The sequence below is a fragment of the Rissa tridactyla genome, chromosome 1, assembly GCF_028500815.1.
Source record: "Rissa tridactyla isolate bRisTri1 chromosome 1, bRisTri1.patW.cur.20221130, whole genome shotgun sequence".
Lineage (NCBI taxonomy): Eukaryota > Metazoa > Chordata > Aves > Charadriiformes > Laridae > Rissa > Rissa tridactyla.
The window spans coordinates 103,270,942-103,292,272 of NC_071466.1; the positions used below are offsets into that span (position 1 = coordinate 103,270,942).

The following is a 21,331-nucleotide window of genomic DNA, read 5'->3' on the forward strand; positions in this document are numbered from 1 at the left end:
AAATGCACTTGTGAGGCAGGGGCTACACCCAGAGATTTTGCACTGTGCGGCCTTGCTAGGGAATGTCAGAAGCCTAAAATTACAAAAGAAGGGAAGGTCCCTGCCCTGAAGTGCTCGCTGGCTATGTAGGCATAGGGTGGGAGGGAAAAGAGGGAAAAAGCGACGCAGCAGACTAAAGGTAGCACAAGAAATAAAATACATCTTTTTGTGTCTCAGCCCGGTGCCTTATGTCTGTGCCCATTTTAAATGATATTGAGATGCTGGGACCATGAATAATAATAATAATAAATAATGCACCTTGCTAAGTCCTTTCATCAGCCCACGAAAGCACAGACAAGGGCTCAGCCTACAGCAGCAGGCTGTCTTTGTCTCGGTTTGTCTTGATGCTGCAAAACCACAAAAGCCTGGAGTGACAGATAGAGCAACGGCTTCAGGACCGTTTGCTAGAGGGGGGGTCCAAACTGAGAAACGTCAAGCATAATTTTCCTGGGCAGCCCTACCTACACGTGCAGTCCAGTTCAGAGAGGACCGTGCTTTTGAAGCGCATCTCCTGACCACCACTGCTGTGCTTCAGGTTGCCTCACGGAGCAGTCTCAGAGCCCCTAAGTGGGCTGGGCACCACGGCTTCCAGCCCCTGGGCAGCCTGTGGGGGACAAGCAGCACAGAGCTCCTGCTTGACACTGGTGACAGGGGCAGGTCTGAGAGGGATGAGGCAGGCAGTGTTAGAGCCATCTTTAGCTTGGCATGGCCAGGAGGCCTCAGGGACAAGCCTGGAGAGGGAAGAGAGGATGGGGAAGGAGAGGGGAAGCCCTACCTCACTTTTGTACCTGGGGACACTGCCTGGATGCTACCACAGTTGTTCCCTAGACTTGTTTCCTACTGGTGTCCATTCACAATCAGAAGGTAGCTAGAAAGCAAGAGTAACAAAAGCGACGTGCCCTTTTTGCATCTATCTCAAGGATGGCATGCTCCAATTCATGCACAGATAAGTAAATCCTCTCTGGAGAGGAGACAAGGAAACGACACCTTCAATTTAGGTAACAGGGAATACAATTTGAGGTTCCAGTGGGTGTCGTGGGTAGGGTGCTTGTCACAAGCACCAAGAAAAATTAGGGAATAAGATTTCTTTACAGGTAGTTCTTTCGACACTTTACATCCAGTTCTTGAACAGTGAGGTCCCTAAATCAGTGTTTCGGGGGACCTCAGGCCTTAGTCAGGCCTCTAAACGTGCTCTTTTCAAAACTAATAAGCACCCAATAACTCCAGTAGGACTGCTCATGTCAGGTTATGCTCCCCGTATACCTTTATTAAGGACAAAAGCTAACAGTAACAGAGAAAGGTATATACCACAGCGTGAAATGCTAATAGAGATGAGTCAATACTATTTTATGTTGTATTCTCATATGGATGTGTACTGCGTATCCAAGGATTTTTCTTCATATATGTACAATCTGAATCTGTCATCATTTTGCATCTGGCTAACAAACCATACAGGCTTCTTTCTGGGGGTATACCATTCTTATATCACATTTTCAGACTTCTGCTCTCCACGTGATGCCGCTAACATGATATGCCCCATCACTCATCTGCCTCAGCAAGGAGAGCATCCAGACAGCTGAGTTAGATCCTGCTGGCCGTGTTCATCTTCAGACATTTTTTGACTTCACAGAGTTTCCCACTGCGTTAGGGGGAAGGAAAACTGTTCCAAGAGGGGATGACGCAGAACGTGGGGTATCTCAATTTCAGAGGTGGGCAAGGAAATGCATGCCATCATCAGAGATTGTCATGTTTGTGCTGTTCAGCCGTATCTGGCAGGCTGACGATGCTGCCAGCATTCACTCCCAGCCTTGTAGGTACAGCTAAGTGGGAGCAATTTAAGAGTCTTGTACTGACAAGCTTGTTCTTGCAGTAAAATTCTGCGTGTGCATCTGCAGGGAGGAGCAGGGACAGGTAAGAAACCAGTTGCGTCAAAACAGTCTTTGCTTTCTGCCGCTCCACAACCTTCCCCAGCCGAACACTTGCTGCCCTCAGTGCCCCTGAGCACACACGCATGCACACACACACGTATGCACGCACACACGTGCACACACACGCACACACATCTTTCCCTGATGGTTCCCGTCTCCCCAGGCCGGCTGCAGCCCTCACTTTGCCACCTGCTCCTCTGCCCCCCTGACTTGCCATGGCAGCAGGGTGGTACCCATCCAGCCTTCTAACCTTCCTCGCAGCCTGTTGTGTTCACATAACACCTCACGAGCAATTTTCTTTTTGCCCCACAATCCCTTCCATTTCTCTGAAGGTGTGTCTCACCCTTGGAGGACGTGATGGTGTTGGTGTCGAGCTCAATGCAGGCTCCCAAATTACTCCTAAAAATACCTCACCCTGAAGCGACGTCTGAGGCATCACTTACTTCCTCCCCCTCCAAGACCTGGAGCTGGGCAGGCTGAGCATGGTGGACCTTGCACAGGCTGCTGTGCTCTTGAGCACTGGGCACCAGGCATCACCTCACAACGCTGCTGGGATTGAGCCTACCCATCAGAGAAGCTTGTGTGGGGATCCAGAGGTCCTCCTTCCCCCTAATAACAAGACACCCAGGGTTCAGTTCCCCCCTCCACCCAGGAGGACTTCAAGGCCACATCTTCCATGAGGCCACACGCTTGACAAGGGAAGGAGAGAATGGTTTCTACCACTGGTCTCAAAGCTCAGGCGTTGTCTCAGTCTCCATGCTGACTCTGGGCAGCTCCTTCCTCCACAGCCCCATCCCTCTGGATACCTTTTGGTGGTGCCTGGCTGGCCCACTCACGTACACAGGCCCCAAGCACCGACCCAGTGCTGCGAGAGGAGGAACCATGATGTTCAAGGTAAGCAAAGTCCTGATGCCAGAAGCCGCTAGCTGCACAGTTGCAACCTATCCAGCCTGACGGGACCTTTGTTTTCCAAGATGACTTTTGATCAGCCACCTGAAAGCCTCTACTGATGCTGTGGCTGGTGGGGTGTGACACCGCAGGGTAACGCCGGGGCAACGGGTGCATTGTGAGCTCTGTGAGCATCCTTCACATGCCCAGAGACACCAACATGCAGCGCCTCGCAAGTCCGCTCCTCAGGCAAGTAATTCGCAGGAGCTGCTGTGATGCTGCTTCAAAGAGGCAGTGCCTGCAGTATTTAAGAGCTCTGAGGACACTGCAGCTTAACAGTTTCAACACCATTTTTTTAGGGGAAACAGATATTCCAGAAAGTCTTATAACAGGAGAAAAAGTAGCCGAGGAGGCCAGCCTGCGCTGGCCAGTATGGACACTTGTCCACGCTGGCAGCAGCCAAGGGTGGGTGCCCTGGAGGTACAAACTGCTCTTAAGAGGTGATCTGCCCACCCATCAGCAGAACGGTATTTTTCAGGAGCTGTGTGATTCTCTGACCACCTCTTATGGGAAGTGCGTAATTGTGACCAGGGACAAAAGGCAGCCGAGGCATATGGGGGCAAAAGACGGCAAGGAGCTGGAGACAGGAACGGAGACAGGAACTCTGACGCCAGTCCCACCAGTGATCTACATGTCCAGTATTGAGTGTTGCCCTGAAGTTGCTAGAGCCAATGGCCATGAGCTTCTTGTTGTGCCTGCGTCTTACAACTATCTCTATCCTATGGATGTCGCCTGGTCTTCTTTGAAATGGTTTATTATAAACAACAGAAAGGACTTTGCCCTGAAGTCTCTTGAGAAGACCCACTCCTATAGGTGTATCCTCTTCAGTGACTTGATTGTTAAAGGAATAGAGAAGATGACCCCAAACAAATGGAAGGTAGTGATTAACAGGGTGAAGAGATGGGAGAACTACTACCTTGATGCACTTTCTTAAACAGTTCTTCCTGCAGCCAGGCCTCAAATCTGTTCTGAACGAGTCACCCTGTTCCAGCTCTGCTGAGCCCTTTCCTTCAAAGGGTGTAAACCTGAAAAACCACGTGTCAATAGCACTAATAAAAGAGGTCATTTTAAATCTGAATGTTTCTTTTTAGGTGTATGCCAGGATTAGGTTGATGTGTGCTACACTTGCGTTGGAAAGGGACAGTTAATTTGCCTTATCACAGAAGTGGGCCAAAGCATGCCTAAGCCTTGTGCATAAATTCCTCTGTTACGGGAGTTGAGACCATGCCTCAGATGTAAATTCCCTCGATTTCGAGAAAGACAGGGCTGCAAAATGAATTCTGTAGGCCAAGCCTGTCTTTGACCCCAATGGGAGATCTGCTCCTGAGCAGGGAAGATGCTAGACCACGGTTGACACCAGAGTCCACAGCTTAAAGAAGTCTGAAGAATTTGATGTGACTTTCCCATCATATATGCATTAACATCTGATATCAGCTCAGTAGTTCATTACACCGAGTACCTTGCTTCCAATAGTGGTCTGCCATAAACATTTCAGTGACAGGTAAAGGAAAACTTTCCAAAAGGGAAGTTCCTTTCTGAAGCCTAATGATTAGTAGTTGGTTCTGGCTTTGAAACATGAAGAGTTCAATCTCTCAGGATAAAATACGGCACTCATCATCAGAGATTTTCTTTGTCCATGACATCGATTACTGATTTCTCACAGAATTGAATTCAAAAGCTTATTTATGAGTGATGCAAAGTAGCGTTTCTTAACAGCAGTTTTTTTCAAGCTCATTGAACACTTTCTTGGTTTTTTGGAAGTGGTTCCCAATTTACATTCCCTGTGTTGCTCATTACTGGGTGTTTATTGTGTACCTCTCAGAGAACTGAGACCATAAAAACATAAAAGAAGTAAGTTACGAGATGATTCACAGGTTCACTAAAATATTTCAATACACTGAGGCAAATCTGTGCAGTTTTTCACCTGCACGTGGAAACCATCTAAAGGAGCATTGTAATTTGTTGTGGCAGAGACATGTCTAAAAAAGGGAGTCTCATCTACCTTCAGAAGAATCCACGCATGTAATTCTCTAGAGCCGAGTTGTGAACATACAGAGAAAAATAACCATCTTTTCTCGGCTTCATATTCATCAGCAAAAACATCTGCTATTTTTTTACAAATATGGCTGTAGCAGAGAATGGAAAATTAGGTGCTTCAAATGCAAGAAGGAAAGGGTGTGGGGAAAAAAGGGGAGAGACTGGAGGGGGACAGGAATGCTTTTATTGTCCTGGTATCATGGCCCTGAACATAATTTCACATCGGCTTGAAGCAGCAATTGCTCCACTAATTATCGATGAATATGAAGTGGTGTGAAATCAGCACAAGCAAAGACAGAGGTCCGGTGCCTCTTTGCCACAAGGACAGGCAGTAATTGCACCCTAGCTTGGTTTTCTTAAGAAACAAAGGATGAACACCCCATTTTCCCAATGACTTGCTTCCCGGTGTTTACCTTCACCCGATGACTCTACACTGTGCTATTGGGGGAGGTAACAGTGCGCTACAGTCAAATCAGCACCAGCCCGGTGACTTCATTGCTGTGTTCCGGATTCACATGAAGAAGGAGACCAAACCTGAACGGAGCAGAGTCCCAGACTCCTGCCTCACCGCAGCTCAGCCTTACCGGTCTCTGCCGCCATGGCTTACGCAGCTGCAGGCTTAGGGCCACATTGCAACATCTCTTCATTTGGTAAGGTGTGTCTTCTGCCATCCCTAATTCGCAGTGGAGCCCATGGGACCAGTTACAGAATCACCTGCTTTCCATCCATTTTGGCAATCAGGAAGTATCAAAAGGAAGTGATTTGTGTCACAGGAAGTCATGAGTCTTTCCTGTTTTGTATTCTTTGGTAGAACGAGGGTGACGACTCCATGAAGGGTTTCATGGAAACAAGCCTGAGGAAAGAAGAAGTGTTTGGTGCCGCATCTCCCAGAGAGCGAGGGAAAAAATATCCTTTCCCTGTAAAGGGCTGGGGAAGACTCGCTGAACACCTTCACTCTTCCCAGCCTCCTGCTGGGAGGTTCAGGGCTGCTGAAACTTTTCTACCCAGCCCTGTTTAATGCGTATGGAAAGCTGTGGGCAGGAAAAAGAACCAAGTGTGAAATCAAATGAACCCTGGTATTTTATATCAAATCCTCTGAGATGAGTCCTCTTCTTTCTTCCTCCCTCCCCCTTTGCTGCTGCATAAGCGTAATTACAACCCGTGTTTTCTACAAAACGTTGTAACCCTTTGTACCGAAGAAAAATATTGTGGCTCATACAGTTCTGACTCAAGGGGTAATTTAGGATGACAAGCAATTCCTTTAACATATGACTAAACAAGCTAATAGGAGGATGTTACCAAATAGCACGCACCTTATTCAAAAGCACTTGAAATAGCATGCAGGAGTCTAATATCTTCTTGGTAGGATTTTAAATACCTATTATTTTATTAGGTTTGCTAGCAATAGCTCTTGTAGTGAGGCTCAGCACACTTGACCATTGCAGGATGTCAAAGCAAATCTCTCTGTTCCCACTCACGACTCTCCCTGCGTGACTGAAATGCACCACTAGAATAAAATGATTAAAGTATCTTTGCATAAAGAGGAGAGGCAGATGCAAATGCATATGTTGATGAAGAAGCTATAACAGATGTCCCTCTGCTCTAAGCTAGCTGGAATGCAAATCACCTGAATTTTCATGATGTCTCATTCACTAATTACTTCTAAATGCTTTTCCAAGCCTCGTCTTCATGGAAAAAAACATTTATTTTCCTCCAGCTCATGAAGTGGGCCTCTAATGATCAGCTCGACACATTTTTTTTCCCTATTTTCAAGTCGTCTGTCCTAATAGCATACTGCGACCCAGACTATAGATGGGACAAATGCACTTGGGGCAACAGCCCAAGCCAGGGACGTAACAATTGGGCACAAGGTGTGTGAGCTTCTGTGACTGAGCAGGCAGAGTGGGGCCCACTTTGTGCCATGCCTGAGAACTGGGAGAAGGCTGGGCAGGTAGTAGAAAGGCAACCAGCAGCGCTCAAAGCCCAGCCTCTGTCTCTGTGAACTTGTTCCTTGACATTTCCTTCCGCAGCAACCACGTGGAGGAGGGACGGAGAGAAATACACGGAGGAAAGGAGGAGGGATACGGGAACAATGTCCTATGTAAGAAATGCAAAATAAGAAAACTGTTTTAGAAAACAAATACATGTAAGGGCCAGACTCATTGATATGACTTAAACAGCACTTAACTGTCAGTGTCTGACGTTTCTTGTTGGCTAGCTCTAAGCCTCCTCAAATCAATGAGAAACACTAAGCCAGGAAATTAGCCTGAGTTTAGGCCAGAGGAGTATGTGTCACAGCAAATCAAAAGAGCCACGGGACTGGGAAAGTGCCACACCATTAGAAGCTGAGGCACTGGGGAGCAAAACCAACCAATATGAGAAAGTCCAGGAAAAAAAGAGACTAATAAAAAAGGATAGTCACCCATGCTGTGTTTCTAGCGATCAATAGGAAGCAGCTATATACCTTCTCTGCTCTGTGGCAGCCATCTCAAGAACCTTTGGATACACTGGAAGCAGTCTCGCGGTGAGGCACAGCCTTTGATGCTGGTACACAGAGACATTTTCAATAGCTCTTTTGTCAGATTCAGAGAGGGAGAAATTGATGGCATATGGAGATACACACGAATACATGCCTAATGACTTATTTGTGCCCAAACTTCTTCTCTACAGGAACATATGAGGAGTCCATTGCTATGGGGATAACTGTTCTGGCAGCTACCGTGTAGTTCTGTTATCAGATGGAGAAGGGCCAGCTGGTGCTTCAATTATCCCCAAGACTGGGACACACATATGCCAATCAAGGTCCAGCTGAGCCTAGATGATACACTGGGCTTGCTCCAGTAGCCAAGACAAACCAACTTCAAAAGCCAAAGTCAAACTGCAGAGTGACATGGGTTGTGTGTAAACATCCAGCCACCTCCGAGTCCCCAAACCAGGTGGCCACTTCCAGCCAGCCTATTTGAAAAATGGCTTTTGGCACATGTCCATGGGGAAAAAGGAAACTCAAGTTTTAGAAATTGTACCTGATCTGTCTCCATACGCTCACGTGGGTTGTACACTTGCACAGCCATATCACCAGGTTTGTTTTCCATGTGCTTGGGAGCATGTCAAGACACAAGACTGTCACCGGGTAGTCAGCTCCTTCATGTGCGGTCTCTCAGCCCCTCACTAAACTTGACTTGAAGGCTGAGGTTAGTACGTGGTTAATAAATAGGGAAAGGATGCAGCAAGTTGATGCGTCTTCGGAAGCAATTTTCCAAAGACTGTGAAGAACTGGTGAAGGCCGAAACAAGAGAGGTTTGTTTCAGTTTAGTTTACTGGTTTTTCCCATGACGGAGCTGGAAAGGGGGCTATGAGAGGTTGCCACAGCACTCCTCTTTGGCCAAAGCTAAGGCCAGGGGGTTGACAGTCAGCAGGTTGGCAGAGATGCTGAGTGTCACAGATTAGAGCTGGGATCAAGGAGAACTGTGAAGGAGTCTACCCCAGGCAGAACATTTGCAGTGCCTTTACTGAGAAGAGCAAGAAAGAACAGCTGGAATGGCTGATCCCCAAGAGGAAAACTGAGGAAGGAAATGTTGGAAATAGTTGTTTGCATGTGAGGCTCTCAGAAGAGCTGAAAAATATTTAGCTCCCTGACTTGCAGCACAATGGCTCAAGAACAATCTCTCCTGCCCTGGGGCGCTGCTCAGGGAGCTCTGCCTTCCTCCAGCACCAGTGCTGTGGTGTTTCTGGTAAAAGTCCTTCAGACTAAAAGCGTTCGTGGTGGTACTAAAATCAAGCTGAGTTCATTTCAGCCAAAGTCTAAAATGGATAATGAGAAAACAATCCCATTGAATGCTTCTTCACTTAGTTTGGACTCTAAGGATCACAGATACCCCACAGCCACTGAGCTCCTTCAGGCTGGAAGAGTCCTATTCCAGCAGCCACATAAGTCGTCTCAGAACCTGTGAGGATGTTTTTTTTCCCCTTAAAATCCCCAAAGTTCCTTTCTTTATTACAACACAAGGATTTCAGCTTTTGTTTAAAAACACACAGCCTTTGTGTTGTAAAAGAAAGCCTAAAGGTGCAAACACTAGAAGTTTAAAAGCCAGTAATCCTCTTATTTTCTCAGTCTTCAACACTTGGCATTGGTGACAACATCCGATAGTGAAAGACCTGTGCAAATGAGGTACTGCATAAGGTTAAGGTGCCCATCTATACACCATGAATGCTCTACTTGAGTAATTTTATGGAACAGGGAAGCAGGAGAGACTCTCTAGTTCTGTAGGCACCAGAAGAGTGTGACCTGGCTCACTTTCTGGGATGGGAACACCTACAAGAGGATCCTGTGTAGATCCCCTGCGGTCACTGAGCACTTCAAGGATCTCTATCCTCGCTGCCTCCTCTCACTTGCAGAAACTCAATCGAATTGAATTCTCTATTCCTCTTTTAAACTTGCCAGGACTAATGGTACGACCCTGGTTTCAGTAAGAAACCAGACTTCGAGGTCCCCAGCTGGTTTCTGAACAAGAAACTGAAACAAATCTGAGCTGCTGTCTCCCCCCAGTGTCAGCATATTTTCTTGTTTAAGGCTGCAACTGCAGCACGTAGGATGCCCAAAGGTAAAAAAAAAACCCTGCTGTAACCTATCCAGTGATAGCATAGATCAAAACTACCCTGTTATGTCAGAGAACAGATATTGGTTCAGGTTAAGGAATGGATAAGACCTCTTCTTATTTTGGAAACTCTAGGATATTCTAATCAGCCTGCTGCAACACCCATCACAGGCTCTAGGGGTTATGTATGCTCCAGTGCAACTCCAAAGTTAAGGAAAAAAGCAGCCAGGTTGGATCAGATTTTAAGTCTTACACGTACAAAAAGAGGTTTTCTGTTTTGGCTGTAGAGGCAAAAAGGCAGTGATGTGGAGGACTTCTGAGGAGACTCCTCACAGATGCTTCCTCCCTGACTCAAGCCAGGGACAAAAAAGAGGCTTCTTGTGTTAATTCCCTTCTTGCGCATGTTTGGCAAGGTAGGGCCCCCAGATTTTAATACCAGTCTTGATTGCTTTGGGTGCTAAATGGTGCCCAGTTGGTGCCCCAATTGCTTTGATCCTAAATGACTTGTGTTAAAGGGAGATTGTAAACCTTTGATTCTGCTTACAGAGCAACTGTACTGAAGCAGAGAATACCTCTGCTTTCAGTGTTAAAACAAAAAAAAATAAACTCATCATTACTCTTGGTTTAGAAAAATCTACTCTTGGTTGAGAGTCTGAAAAAATCTAGATTTGGGCCAATATTCAAAGGCAAGCGGGGGCTGCATGGAGCCAAGACATTGCTTACTTTTGAAGCTGGTGGACACTACACAGGCTTGACAATTTCCTGTTAAGGTTTGGGCGTGTGGCTTAGCTAAGTACCTTGGCGCCTTTCCCTCAACAGCTGTTTAATGGAGGTGGTTAGCAGAGTCTGTCCTCACTGAACACCACAGAGCCATTTAATTAAATTACCATTCAATTCCAGCTTTGCATAGAGAGATGACTGCCGAGCCTGTAGAGGGAAACTGCTGGTTTACAATGGCACCACGAATTCCCCAGCCTGGCAGTCCTGAGGCTGCCGTAGCAAGGATATTCCTGTATCCCGGGAATGGCTTTCTGCAATGCTTATATTCCCCAGACACCAAGGTGACCGCATGAACAGCGAGATTTTAAAAACCACTGCCTTTCCTGGTGAGTAACTCCACCACAGCAAGAGCCCTCTGAGCATCAGCTGTATCGGCTGCACATAAACTAAGGTAATGCTGGAAAGGGGGATATGGCAGCAGCCTGCGCTGCTGTGACCACAGCCATCACCTCAGCCCGCAGCCGCAGGGAGAGGGCAGGAGCGAGCCATCCCAGAGGCATCCCGCATCCTGCTGGGGCTCCCAAGACTTCTCCAAGGGCCCTCCACCTCTCCTCTTCCCTCCTCTCCCCTCTCCACTGTTGGATTTCAGCTTCACCTTAACTTCCAGAAGATACCAGGATCTAGGAAGTGCTTTATAATGGAAATGTGAAGGCAAATGTACCTGTTGGCACTGCTACACATGGCTAAGCTTTTATTTCTGTGAAAAAAAATCTGCTCTGTTGATTATCCTACCGTGACCATATTAGCTTATCCTCCAGGGTTTGGTGTTATTACACATGCAGGAATAGCTAGTAATGGTCATGAAAACCCCCTCTGCTTCACAGGCCGAGTAGTAAGTAGAGCCATACGCAGTTCTCAGATACTGTGCATAGCAAAATAATGTAAGAAACCTTCTAGCATGAAGCTTCCTCAAAGGTTTTCACACTGACACTGTGATTTGCATTACTCTAAGGAAGTCGTAAGTATGGAAAGGGGTTTCAGAAAGACCTGCCCGGAAAAACTCCTCTCCTGTGCGCTTGTTCATCTGGAAAGGGCCCACAAGTTTCAGATTTACACCCCTGCAGGAAAGCAGTTGCTCTGAAGAAGTTGCATAGAGTCCTCCCCATTTCCTCCTGTCTGTCCATCAACCTTGTACACACCCCTCACGGATGCAGTATTTTTCTCTTTAAAACCAGCCACCTCCTTGCAGCTAGTATTTAAAAACTGCCTCCCCTGCAGCTCTAACTGTAGCATTTGAGTAAGCAGCAACCAAGGCCATTGCTGGTTTTTTTAACAAAGGTTTTTTTATTGCATAAATAGAGGCTTAGATATTTTGCTGTAGGTATAAAAAGTTGAGATATCGTTCAAGTGAATGTTACTCTTGAGGGTTTTATTCCTTTGACACATCCTTCATCTACAGGAAGGCTTCATTCTCCCAGGAAAGGAATCCAATGCAAGCTGCCAAGTGTCAGAAAATCTGCAGGGTGGGGAAACAGCAGTGAGAACAGCAGGCATGATACGCTGGCAGCGCAGGGGCTAAATCTGCCTGCCCACGTGGCACACTGCAATCGGAGCTAATCACAGCTCTGCCATGCTGACACCAGAGAACATTTTTAGGGCAGGAGAATTCACCCCTTCTCACAATCCCATTATAGAGAGACATGGCCGACAGTCGGAGAGATGGCAGAATTTAGGAAGGACTGGGCCTCTGGTGGGCAACACCAGGTGACGGGGCAACTAGGATATTTTCTGCAAAATCAAAGATGCCTTAATGCCAGTCATTCAACAAGGTCAACATCACACTGCTGGACACAGAGGCCTTGTGGGATGAGCTCGTTACCCTGGCGCAGCAATCCCTTGGGATGTGTACTCTGCCAGGCAGAACTCCCTGGGACCCAGCGCTGCACACGCAGCACAGTATGGTCTGCTCATTACAGGTTGCTCGCTTACAGGGCAGCCCACCTCTCATTTGTTTAGCAATAAAACTCCATATAACTTACTCTGACTTACTGCAAAAATGGAAAGAAGTGTTCTCACAGCATTTTCCAGTGGCTAGCGAAACTGATTTAAAATAAAAGTTTAAAATGGCACAAGTCTGCCCAGAGACAAGTCCTCAGTCTGATGTAAACAGGAGACTGAAAAACACCTTTGTTTTTTTTGTTTCTTCTATGTGAATAAGCCACTTCGTTCCCATGGTTATTTCCAGAGTCCCATTTCTAGTCACAATTTCCAATCCTTGATGTGCAAAATAAATCAGTGATAGGTTTGAAATCAAAACTAGTAAACATTTCTAAAAACTGAAACTCTCTTCATTATGTGAGGTGATGACCCCAAAAAGGGAAAGTTAAGTTTTTTAGTTTAATAAAGAGTAACATTACATCAAACTCCCACTGAGCTTACAAAGGGCAGGCAGGAATAGAATTCCCATTTTTCTGCAGAACAGAGAGATGTGAAATGAACTGATACAAAAATCACATACCAAACAAGTCAGGGAATACAATCTTAGCACTAGTCAACATTCATTTTGCTAACAGACTTGATCCAATAAGGCAACGATTGTTTAAACTTTGAAAGACGAGGGAAGGAATTCAGCCCATGGGGAATGAAAACTCAAAACTTTAAGAAATTTGGTAATATTCATTTTGCTTTTTTATGCAGAAAGATGTCAGTTTTTCTCAGTGAAGCGTGTCTGGTGGATGTTACATAGCATAACCTGTAGCATCTCTGTTACCTTGGGAAGTTCCATGGCATGAGATTTGGCCCTTCCAGCTAAACCATCTACTCGTCATGTATTTAACTAATACGGAATGGCTGATCCTTAATTATGATTAATGATGATCTTAATTATATCACTTAAGGCCAAGAAGTCTTATTGCATCATCTTGTCTGTCATGCCTCTCATGCATTTTTTGCCCAATTTAACCATCTCTTTATGCATCGGGACTTCCTGTGCAATTGGTTGGGCGTAAAAATTCAGGGAGATTAAGAGCAGAGAAGGAACGCTGTGCTAAGATCTCCTAAATCACGAACCATGGCTGCCAAGTTTTGTGGTGGTAACTGCAATTCCTACAAAGAATGGGCATGATACAGCTGTGCAAATACACTGAAACATCACAGGAGGCAAATATTACAAGAACTCAGATAATGGGCTAGTTCTAATTGCACAATCCAAATGCATCCAAGTCAAAACTTAATGGGATTGATACGTCAATGCCATTATCGAACACCCAGATGTCAAATAAATTCTATACCTGAGAGACTCTTCAATCATCCTTCTTCTCTGCATCTCTTTTCGATTTCTCTTCACGTTCCCTCTTCAGTTTTTCTTCAATTTTTTTGCTCTGGTACATTTTCACTCCAGCAAACGCTAAGCAAAGAATCAATGTTTTAGCTGCCAAAATGTACATCAGCAATGGGAAATTCTCCAAAGCCTGAAATGTAAAACAGTATTTTTAAGCAGTTACTGGAACACTTGGACAATTAAAAATGAATCTACAGGGATGCGATACAGCTTCCTACAGCTACAGCATTATTCAAAACAATGGTAATGCTCCCCTGTTCATTCTTTTTTTTTTTTTGTAGGATACTTTAAACTAGGCAGATCAATGTCTAGGGGAAAGGACCAAACGAAGTTCACTTCACTCAAGTTTGTATATGAAGCCCCTTTGAACAGGTTTTTGTTGCTTTTGCTTGCTTTACAGCAAACGGAATACTGGCACGATCTAGAGCTGAAAAAGGCGAAGAACTGAATATCTAAGGATAATTGTAAAAGTGGAAACACTTCTGAATAATTCTAATGAGTGATGGATCCGTGCATATCAGCTATCAGATGTGATCCCCAAAGACACTTTTGTGCTCCTAGAAATTTTAATCTATGGTAGTTTTGCAATTAACTTGCCCAGATCTGGAAGGTATAGATAAAGGCCTTTAAACTGGAAGAAAATTAAAAATACCCACAGCCTCCAGTGACTTAGTTTCAGGAGTTTTTAATGCCTGGAACCACTGAAATTGCACAGCATATTTCAATGCTATAAAAGCATGCTACTGTAGATGCACATGGAGTGGAAAATAAAATGCAAATGGCTAACACTGTGAACTCAGAACACAAATATAACAAGAGCAGCACGGGCACTCAGTGACTGAGATACCAATTCCAGAAGGATATTGAAGGTACATGAACTTCCCAGCACACTGTTTCAAAGAGCCACCTAGCCTGCAGGATCGGTCTGGTCTTTCAGGGGTGCACAGTAGGTTCACAGTGCCAGCTCCCCCTTAGCAAGACTCCCAGTACCCCCCTGTACCCTTAGCAGGCCTTCCAGCACCTCATAAAGCTGTTTGGCCATTGTAAAGCTAGTGAATTTAGAAAAAGCCTTGTATCCATACACCATTAGTGTGTCCCCTTAAAGTTCACAAATCAGAGGCTCAAGTGGGGTCTTTCATAATGCTGATTTCTACAAGCTACACGTTACCTTTGACATCAGGCCACTCTCCTCTAATTTTGCAAAAAAACCATCATCCTCTGTCAATCTCCCCACATGTTAAAAGTGGCAATCTCTTTAAACCACAGCTCTGCAACACCAGAAAGGTAAAGCCAAGGCTTGGGGTTAGCATTGCTTTCTTGATAAATGGTGTGATGTAACATGTTAAAACTGTTAATGCATGAGGTACTTGCTCAAACGCTTCTGTGCCTTACACCACGTACCCTGCAGAGTGTTTATGGCCCTAATACACTAAAAGACATAATGGAGAAAACACCCTCCAGTAATGAAAGGAGCTGAGGAAAGAGCAGCCAGAGAAAAGCCTGGAAAGAGGAAAGCTGGGAGGAGCAGAGGCAAGCAGAGCAGAGCTCACCTACCAGCGCTGTGCTCAGGTCTACAGTGCAACGCCCCGACAGCAAGAACTGGGGCCAGCCCACAAGGTGCAAGCCTGTACGGCAGGAAAGGACAACAAGTCCTCTGTCCCTGAGGTGCAGAGAGTGTGCTGGTTAAACAACCTTCACCCAGGCAAGGGAGCCATCTTTAAACACAGGACCCACCCAGCCACACCTGACATGCATCTGCTTGGAAGAGCAGTAATCCGCTACTTTATGAATGTGAAACATCCTCACCTTCCAGTTAAATGCTACCATCTTGGCCGTGTGATGATGTTGTCTGTCCCGCAGCGGGATGGGCTCAGCACCAATGAGCGTCACACTTCTAAAGACACAGACCAGGGCAGAAGCATCTTGAAGAAATGGAAATTAAGAAAAAATTATCCAATCTGTTTCTACTCAGCATGTCCACCCTGCACCTCTCTGACAAGCTCGTTGGCTGGCAGCGTACCAGCGCCACATGGTTCAGGAATGACCTACGTGGGCCTTTTTTGGAGCTGAGTGACAGCAGCAACATCCATGCTGCTGAAGGACAGGAGATGGACAGGCCCTGGGCAGGTGCCACGCTTGCGCAGCTGCCCAACCAAAAACCCGAGGCTGGCTGCTTTCAGAAGCTCCACGCGTGTGCACATCACACCGCCTCACTGGTGTCTGAGCTGTACGCAGACAGAAGCACACCCAGGAGAGCTGTCTTGTGTTTTTGAAGCCCACCTACCCTGTTCAGAGCCCAAATACATAATGAAACCTAGTATCTAATATCATTTACCAGTTCTCTCCGATTCACTAATAAATCAAATTCTCCATGCAGCCCATAATAACACAAAAGCGAACCAGCCACTCGCTGGCTCCCTTGAGTAGTCAATGTATGTTTCAGAGCTGAACTTCGGGGCTGAGAAGTGCCTGAGGGGATGCTGAAGGCTGCAGCACACAGCCACAACACTGCCCTCTGGTCTCTGCTTGCTGCCCCACCAGCTCTGACACCGTTTCAAGCTGCTGGATTTCAAATTAAGCACGTTTCTCTGCCTGACCCCCTCGAGGTGTTTCCTGTATGTGTAACAACAGACACTGAAAAGCAGGAGGAAGCCCTACAGCTTAGTCCAAGCCTTCACCAGCAGCTGGGCTGAATAAATCATCACCACACCACAATAGCTGCTGCTGACCTTTCTTCAGAAATGGGGAATCAAGTAAATGTTCTTGCAGCTCCTGCGCTGCTCAGCCAGCTTCTTCACAGATGCTCTTATTTCTCCAGCTAGGATGTCCTTTTCTCTCCTCTTCCCCCAGCTGCAAAATCCTCACCCTGCAGAGACCACCCTGGAAACATCCCCACAGAGAGACACCACCAGAGATCTCTGTTACCGAGATCAAACTATACCGAAGCAGTGGTGTGGCCAAGTCATTTTGTCATTCGGTATTTACTGTGTTGATCCTGAGTTGCGCAGCTCCCTTCTCCAGTCGACAAAATGTCAGGGCAGCTGTGAACTAATGAGTTAGTAGCATTACGCCTCCAAAATACCAGGCATTTTAACTTCTGATGTTTCCTCCCGAATTTCAACGACCATTAAGATTTTAAGTCCCCTGCCAGATGGTCACAGCAAAAATCCCCCATCACAGCAGAATCTGGTTCTCAGTGCATGGTTCAGATGGCTACATGCTTCTCAATGAAACCCAAGCTACGCAAGCCTGGCCTGATCTGAAGGGACTGCACTGCCCAACTGGGGTGTCCTCCTTTCAGAACGCTGACTTGGTTGGGGGGTTCATCAGGCACAGTCTTCACTCTTCTCCTAAATTGCTGTAAATTCTGTGCTTCAGTCAGAATCAATTTTGCAACGTGTTGTAAAAAGGCAAGAATTCAGCCATTCAAAGACAGGCTAGCATCTGGCATATGATGCTGAAAATGGGGTGTAAGTGATTTTTTACATACAGAAAAAGTTTGAGAGTCAGCAAACATTATATGAGCCCATCTGTGGGGTCTGATTGCAGGGTACTGTCCCACCAGCAAGAAGCAGCGTATAATGTGTATCACAGTGTGCACTCCTGCGAATGCTCTTCGTTGCAAGTTGATTATTTAAGCATTCAGCACAACACTTCTGTAATATTTCCGCTCTGCTGAGACACACGCCTGAATCGTGTATCCACCACGAGTAGCTGCACTGAAGTCACAAAGGATGGGAATTAAAGAAATTCTCACTTTGTTTTGAAGAGTGGTGTTTTGATCCAAAATGTTTCCTGTGAGAGCTGACACGTTTGATGGTCTGTCCTCACAGTGTCTTCTGTGGTTGGAACTGAGCAGGGAACCCACCACTCTCTCCATGTTGCATTCCCACATCCTGTGCCACCAGCCTCCAGTGGTCAAGCACTTCTCCCCACTTCTCTTGACTCTTCCAGTCTCCACCTTGATCCAGACCTTACTAAATACAGCTGAAACCCCAGGACAGAAAAAAATGGGTGGAGCTGGGGCATGGGGCAGGGAGAAGAAATTGGGCAAAGGAGAGAAAAAGGCAGGGTTCACTTCACATTTGAAAAACAACATTTGTTAGCACTGAGGTCGTGAATTCAAAAGCAAAAAGCACAGACACTGTACTTTCAAGGTTGTGATATCTTAAAAGCATGCAGGCAAATAAACAGCTGAAGTTTCATGTTTGCCTTTTCAGAGGCAGATAAGGCACAGATAGGAGTTCAGAACACATCTACAGTTGGGCATTGTTCGTTCCCCAGGAAAATGCAAGCTCCCTTAACAAACACAGCACTACTGGGAACGGAGACTGGGCCCCACGGAAGGTCACTATTACCTTCCCTCGCTAGCAAGGAGGTCTTGTGTTGAGCCACGTGAAAAAGGAAGAGGACAACTAGTCTCTGCCTGAAGCCCTGATGGAGACTCTGTGACAGACACTAATCTAACCATCACCTACTCGTACACTCCTGTGCACGGCAGGGATAAAATGATAACACTTTCACACATATTGGTGGCCTTCTTCACCGGGATTGTACCTCACAATCACTAGGCTATTTACACTCACACCTCTCTGTGAAGCAGATCAAACTACTGCAGACAGGAAAGGGAAGAGAGGGTCTGCCCATACCACACACCTCTACACTATACTAGCAATCCTCCACTAGCTTCTAATGCTGTGAGGTCTTCTGGGTCCAGAGCAGGCGGAGAGAGTCCCCAGTGCAGCCCCAGAGGCTCGCGTCCTCAGCAGGGCTAAAGAGCTCCCAGGGAGGGCTGCACCAAGTCCCAGAGCTAGACTTCAGCTGATACCAGCCCCAGGATCTCTGCACAATGCTGTGTTGTGCAACACAGACCACCCCAGAAAGACTAAGGAGTTGAGCCCCAGACAGATGGGAAGTCTGTGGTGGAGCACAGAATTGAATCCAGGTCTCTCAGCCGCTGAATTACAGCTCCAGTCCACCACAGCAACCGCATCACAGCCCAGCCGCTCTCGCCATTGTTTGCTTATGCAGTGGCAGAGTATCGACTGGCCTGCGTGCACAAGAAAAAAGTCTACACAGACATCTGGGTACTCCCAAACCCACTTGAGTTGTCTTGGCTGAAAGTCTCACTCAGCCTGCCAATAACTCCATCTACTCAACAAAATGGGACTCGTGATATTCTTTTGTCTGCTGGGGATTTCTGAGCACCTCCATTTTGTCCATTTTGTGAAAAGCTATGAAAGTTACCAGCCACAAGGCCTTGGAAAGTAGCAAGCTACTAGGGTTGTTTGACTGCATTTAAAATGGAGTGATGGCCGAGTACGTCCTGAGCTAGAAAAGGGGTTTCAATCCACCTATCTCTTGTTGCTGATTTCTTTAATGCACGTATTTCAGGAAGCAAAGTGCATGTTTTCCACCTGAACAGTCACTGGGACCCACCACTACACGTGACCCGCTGTGTCATGCATCAGGCTGAGCATCTGCAAGACAGGATCACGACTTCTCAAAAAAAATAAAAAGACTACTGGGTCATGGGAAAACACAGTAATATGGCAAAGCCCAAAGGCTACACAGAAACACAGTGGAAGCCAGTATGAGCCAGAGTGCTGCATTAAGAATCCATCACAAACCACTGCCACAAGATGCAGTGGTTATATTAAGTCGGAAGTACTCAAACCTGTGCACAGTTACAGTCTATATGTGTAGGTAGGTCAAAACATCACTCCATAAAAAGACGCATGTAATCACTCAGTTTATACTAGTGTCACTGGTAAAAGATATTCCTAAACTAACACCAACTCAAGGAACATCAAAACAAAAAGCCATATAAGATTTCATACCTGAAGAAGAAGAAATGAAAATATTAGTGATTCCTCTGGCAGCTCCTCACATGCTCCAAACTCTGGAAAACGAGAGCAGATGGGACATATCAATCATAGTGCCTAGATTAAAATCCAATCAAACCAAAACCAGAAGTGTCAGTGGCACATCTTCCACTGTGGGTCCCAGGGCATCATTTCAGCTACGTCCCAGGGTCCTTGCAAGCTGCAGGACCTTGCTTGCTGCCACTGCCTTGCCCTAGGAGGGTCCCCTGCCTCCATCCCCACCCCAGCTCTGCCCCAGTCACTCTGGTCCCTGCAGCACCAGCGCCCAGCACAGCTCAGCGACCCACACGTGCACTTGAGGAAACCAATTTCCTTCAACAAACGGTAACTTCAGATCCGTCTTTCTAACTTATTTGCTTCATATTTTGTTTATGAAAACGGCAACACTGGGGAGATTCACATGCAGCAAAGCGCACTTTGCAGGTGGCCGTGCATCGTTCCCTGTGGCGATTCACTGGGAGACAACCGCGTGGGGCCTGCCTGTGGTTTGCAGCCGGCCAGCGCGTCTCCGGCAGCTTTTAAACCTCACACCTCTGCGTCCCACAGGTGGACGGGAGGCTACAGGTTATGGCGAGGGAACTTCTGCCGCCACCTCGCCTCGCACCCTGGCTGGTCCAGGCCTGGAACCTGGCCTGTGTGGGGGTCGGGCAAGCAGGCAGGGCGATGGGCAGGCAGGGAGGGCAGGCAGGAGAGCAAGGAAATGGCAGCAGGAGAACGGGCAAAAGAAGGTAGGCTGGTCAGGAGCGGGCAGGCAGCGGGCCAGGAGGGCAGGCAGGAGAAGGCTGAAGGGAGGCCGGGGGTGCTGGAACTGGCGGGCAGGCAGGCAGGCAGGGGGCAGGCAGGAGAGTGGGCCGGAGGGCAGTCAGCAGCGCAGGCCGAGCAGGCCGGGTCGGGGTCGGGGTCGGGCCGCCTCGGCTCCTGCCCTATATCGCCCCGCCGCCCCCGCCTGCCTGCCCGCCGCCCCGTCGCCGCGGGCGGCCACGCCGAGGAGGGGTGTGGGGGTAAGGCCCAGGAACCGCGTCTCCTACCTCACGGGGCGGCCATGGCTCTAGGCGGGAGGGCGCGACAAACTACATCTCCCAGCAGCGGCAGCGGCAGGGCAGGCACCGGCGTGGCGGCCGCGTCCGCCCGCCTCGCCTTGCCTCGGCCAGGGGCACCTTTCCCGCAAAGCCGGCGTGGCCCGGCCGCTGCCTGAGGCTGGAGCATAAAGTAGCCGCCCTGGAGTATTGTGTCCAGGTTTGGGAGTCCTCAGCGAAGGAAGGACACGGACCTGTTGGAGCGAGTCCAGAGGAGGCCACGAAGATGATGAGAGGGCTGGAGCACCTCTGCTGTGAGGACAGGCTGAGAGAGCTGGGGCTGTTCAGCCTGGAGAAGAGAAGGCTCCAGGGAGACCTTATAGCGGCCTTACAGTACCTGAAGGGGGCTACAGGAAGGGTGGGGAGGGACTCTTTATCAGGGAGTGGAGCAATAGGACGAGAGGTAACGGTTTTAACCTGAAAGAGGGGAGATTTAGATTAGATATCAGGAAGAAATTCTTTCCTGCGAGGGTGGTTAGGCACTGGAACAGGTTTCCCAGGGAAGCTGTGGACTCCCCATCCCTGGAGGTGTTCAAGGCCAGGCTGGATGGGGCTTTGAGCAGCCTGGTCTAGTGGGAGGTGTCCCTGCCCATGGCAGGGGGTTGGACCTAGATGATCTTTAAGGTCCCTTCCAACCCTAACAATTCTATGATTCTATGATTCTTCCAAAAAAAAAAATAGTTCTGAAGTAAAGCAATTCCCACATGCCCCAGGGGTGTAGGTCGGAGGGCAGAGCAGTCCAGATCCACCTCCTCAGCATCTA

At 47.4% G+C, this 21,331-nt stretch overlaps 2 protein-coding genes across 4 annotated transcripts; one reads left to right on the plus strand and one right to left on the minus strand.

Moving 5' to 3' along the window:
- Nucleotides 1–1,939: 1,939 nt before the first annotated feature.
- SMIM11 (small integral membrane protein 11) lies at nt 1,940–20,667 on the minus strand. 3 transcript variants are annotated; one of them, XM_054214445.1, is made up of 5 exons: nt 20,521–20,667; nt 19,448–19,509; nt 15,414–15,529; nt 13,558–13,737; nt 1,940–5,805 (listed from the first exon to the last, which is right to left on the minus strand). In XM_054214445.1, the coding sequence occupies exons 3-4, from the start codon at nt 15,432–15,434 to the stop codon at nt 13,570–13,572; spliced, it is 189 nt and encodes a 62-aa protein (XP_054070420.1). In that variant the 5' UTR covers nt 15,435–15,529; nt 19,448–19,509; nt 20,521–20,667; the 3' UTR covers nt 1,940–5,805; nt 13,558–13,569. The 3 variants fall into 3 exon arrangements, with proteins under 3 accessions (XP_054070420.1, XP_054070427.1, XP_054070410.1); XM_054214452.1 differs by lacking the exon at nt 1,940–5,805 and adding an exon at nt 5,813–7,049; XM_054214435.1 differs by lacking the exon at nt 1,940–5,805 and adding an exon at nt 11,592–11,783 and having other exon boundaries at nt 20,521–20,662.
- C1H21orf140 (chromosome 1 C21orf140 homolog) lies at nt 3,058–3,849 on the plus strand. The gene has a single exon (XM_054214409.1). It carries the CDS (start codon nt 3,058–3,060, stop codon nt 3,847–3,849), a length of 792 nt encoding a protein of 263 aa, XP_054070384.1.
- Nucleotides 20,668–21,331: the final 664 nt, after the last annotated feature.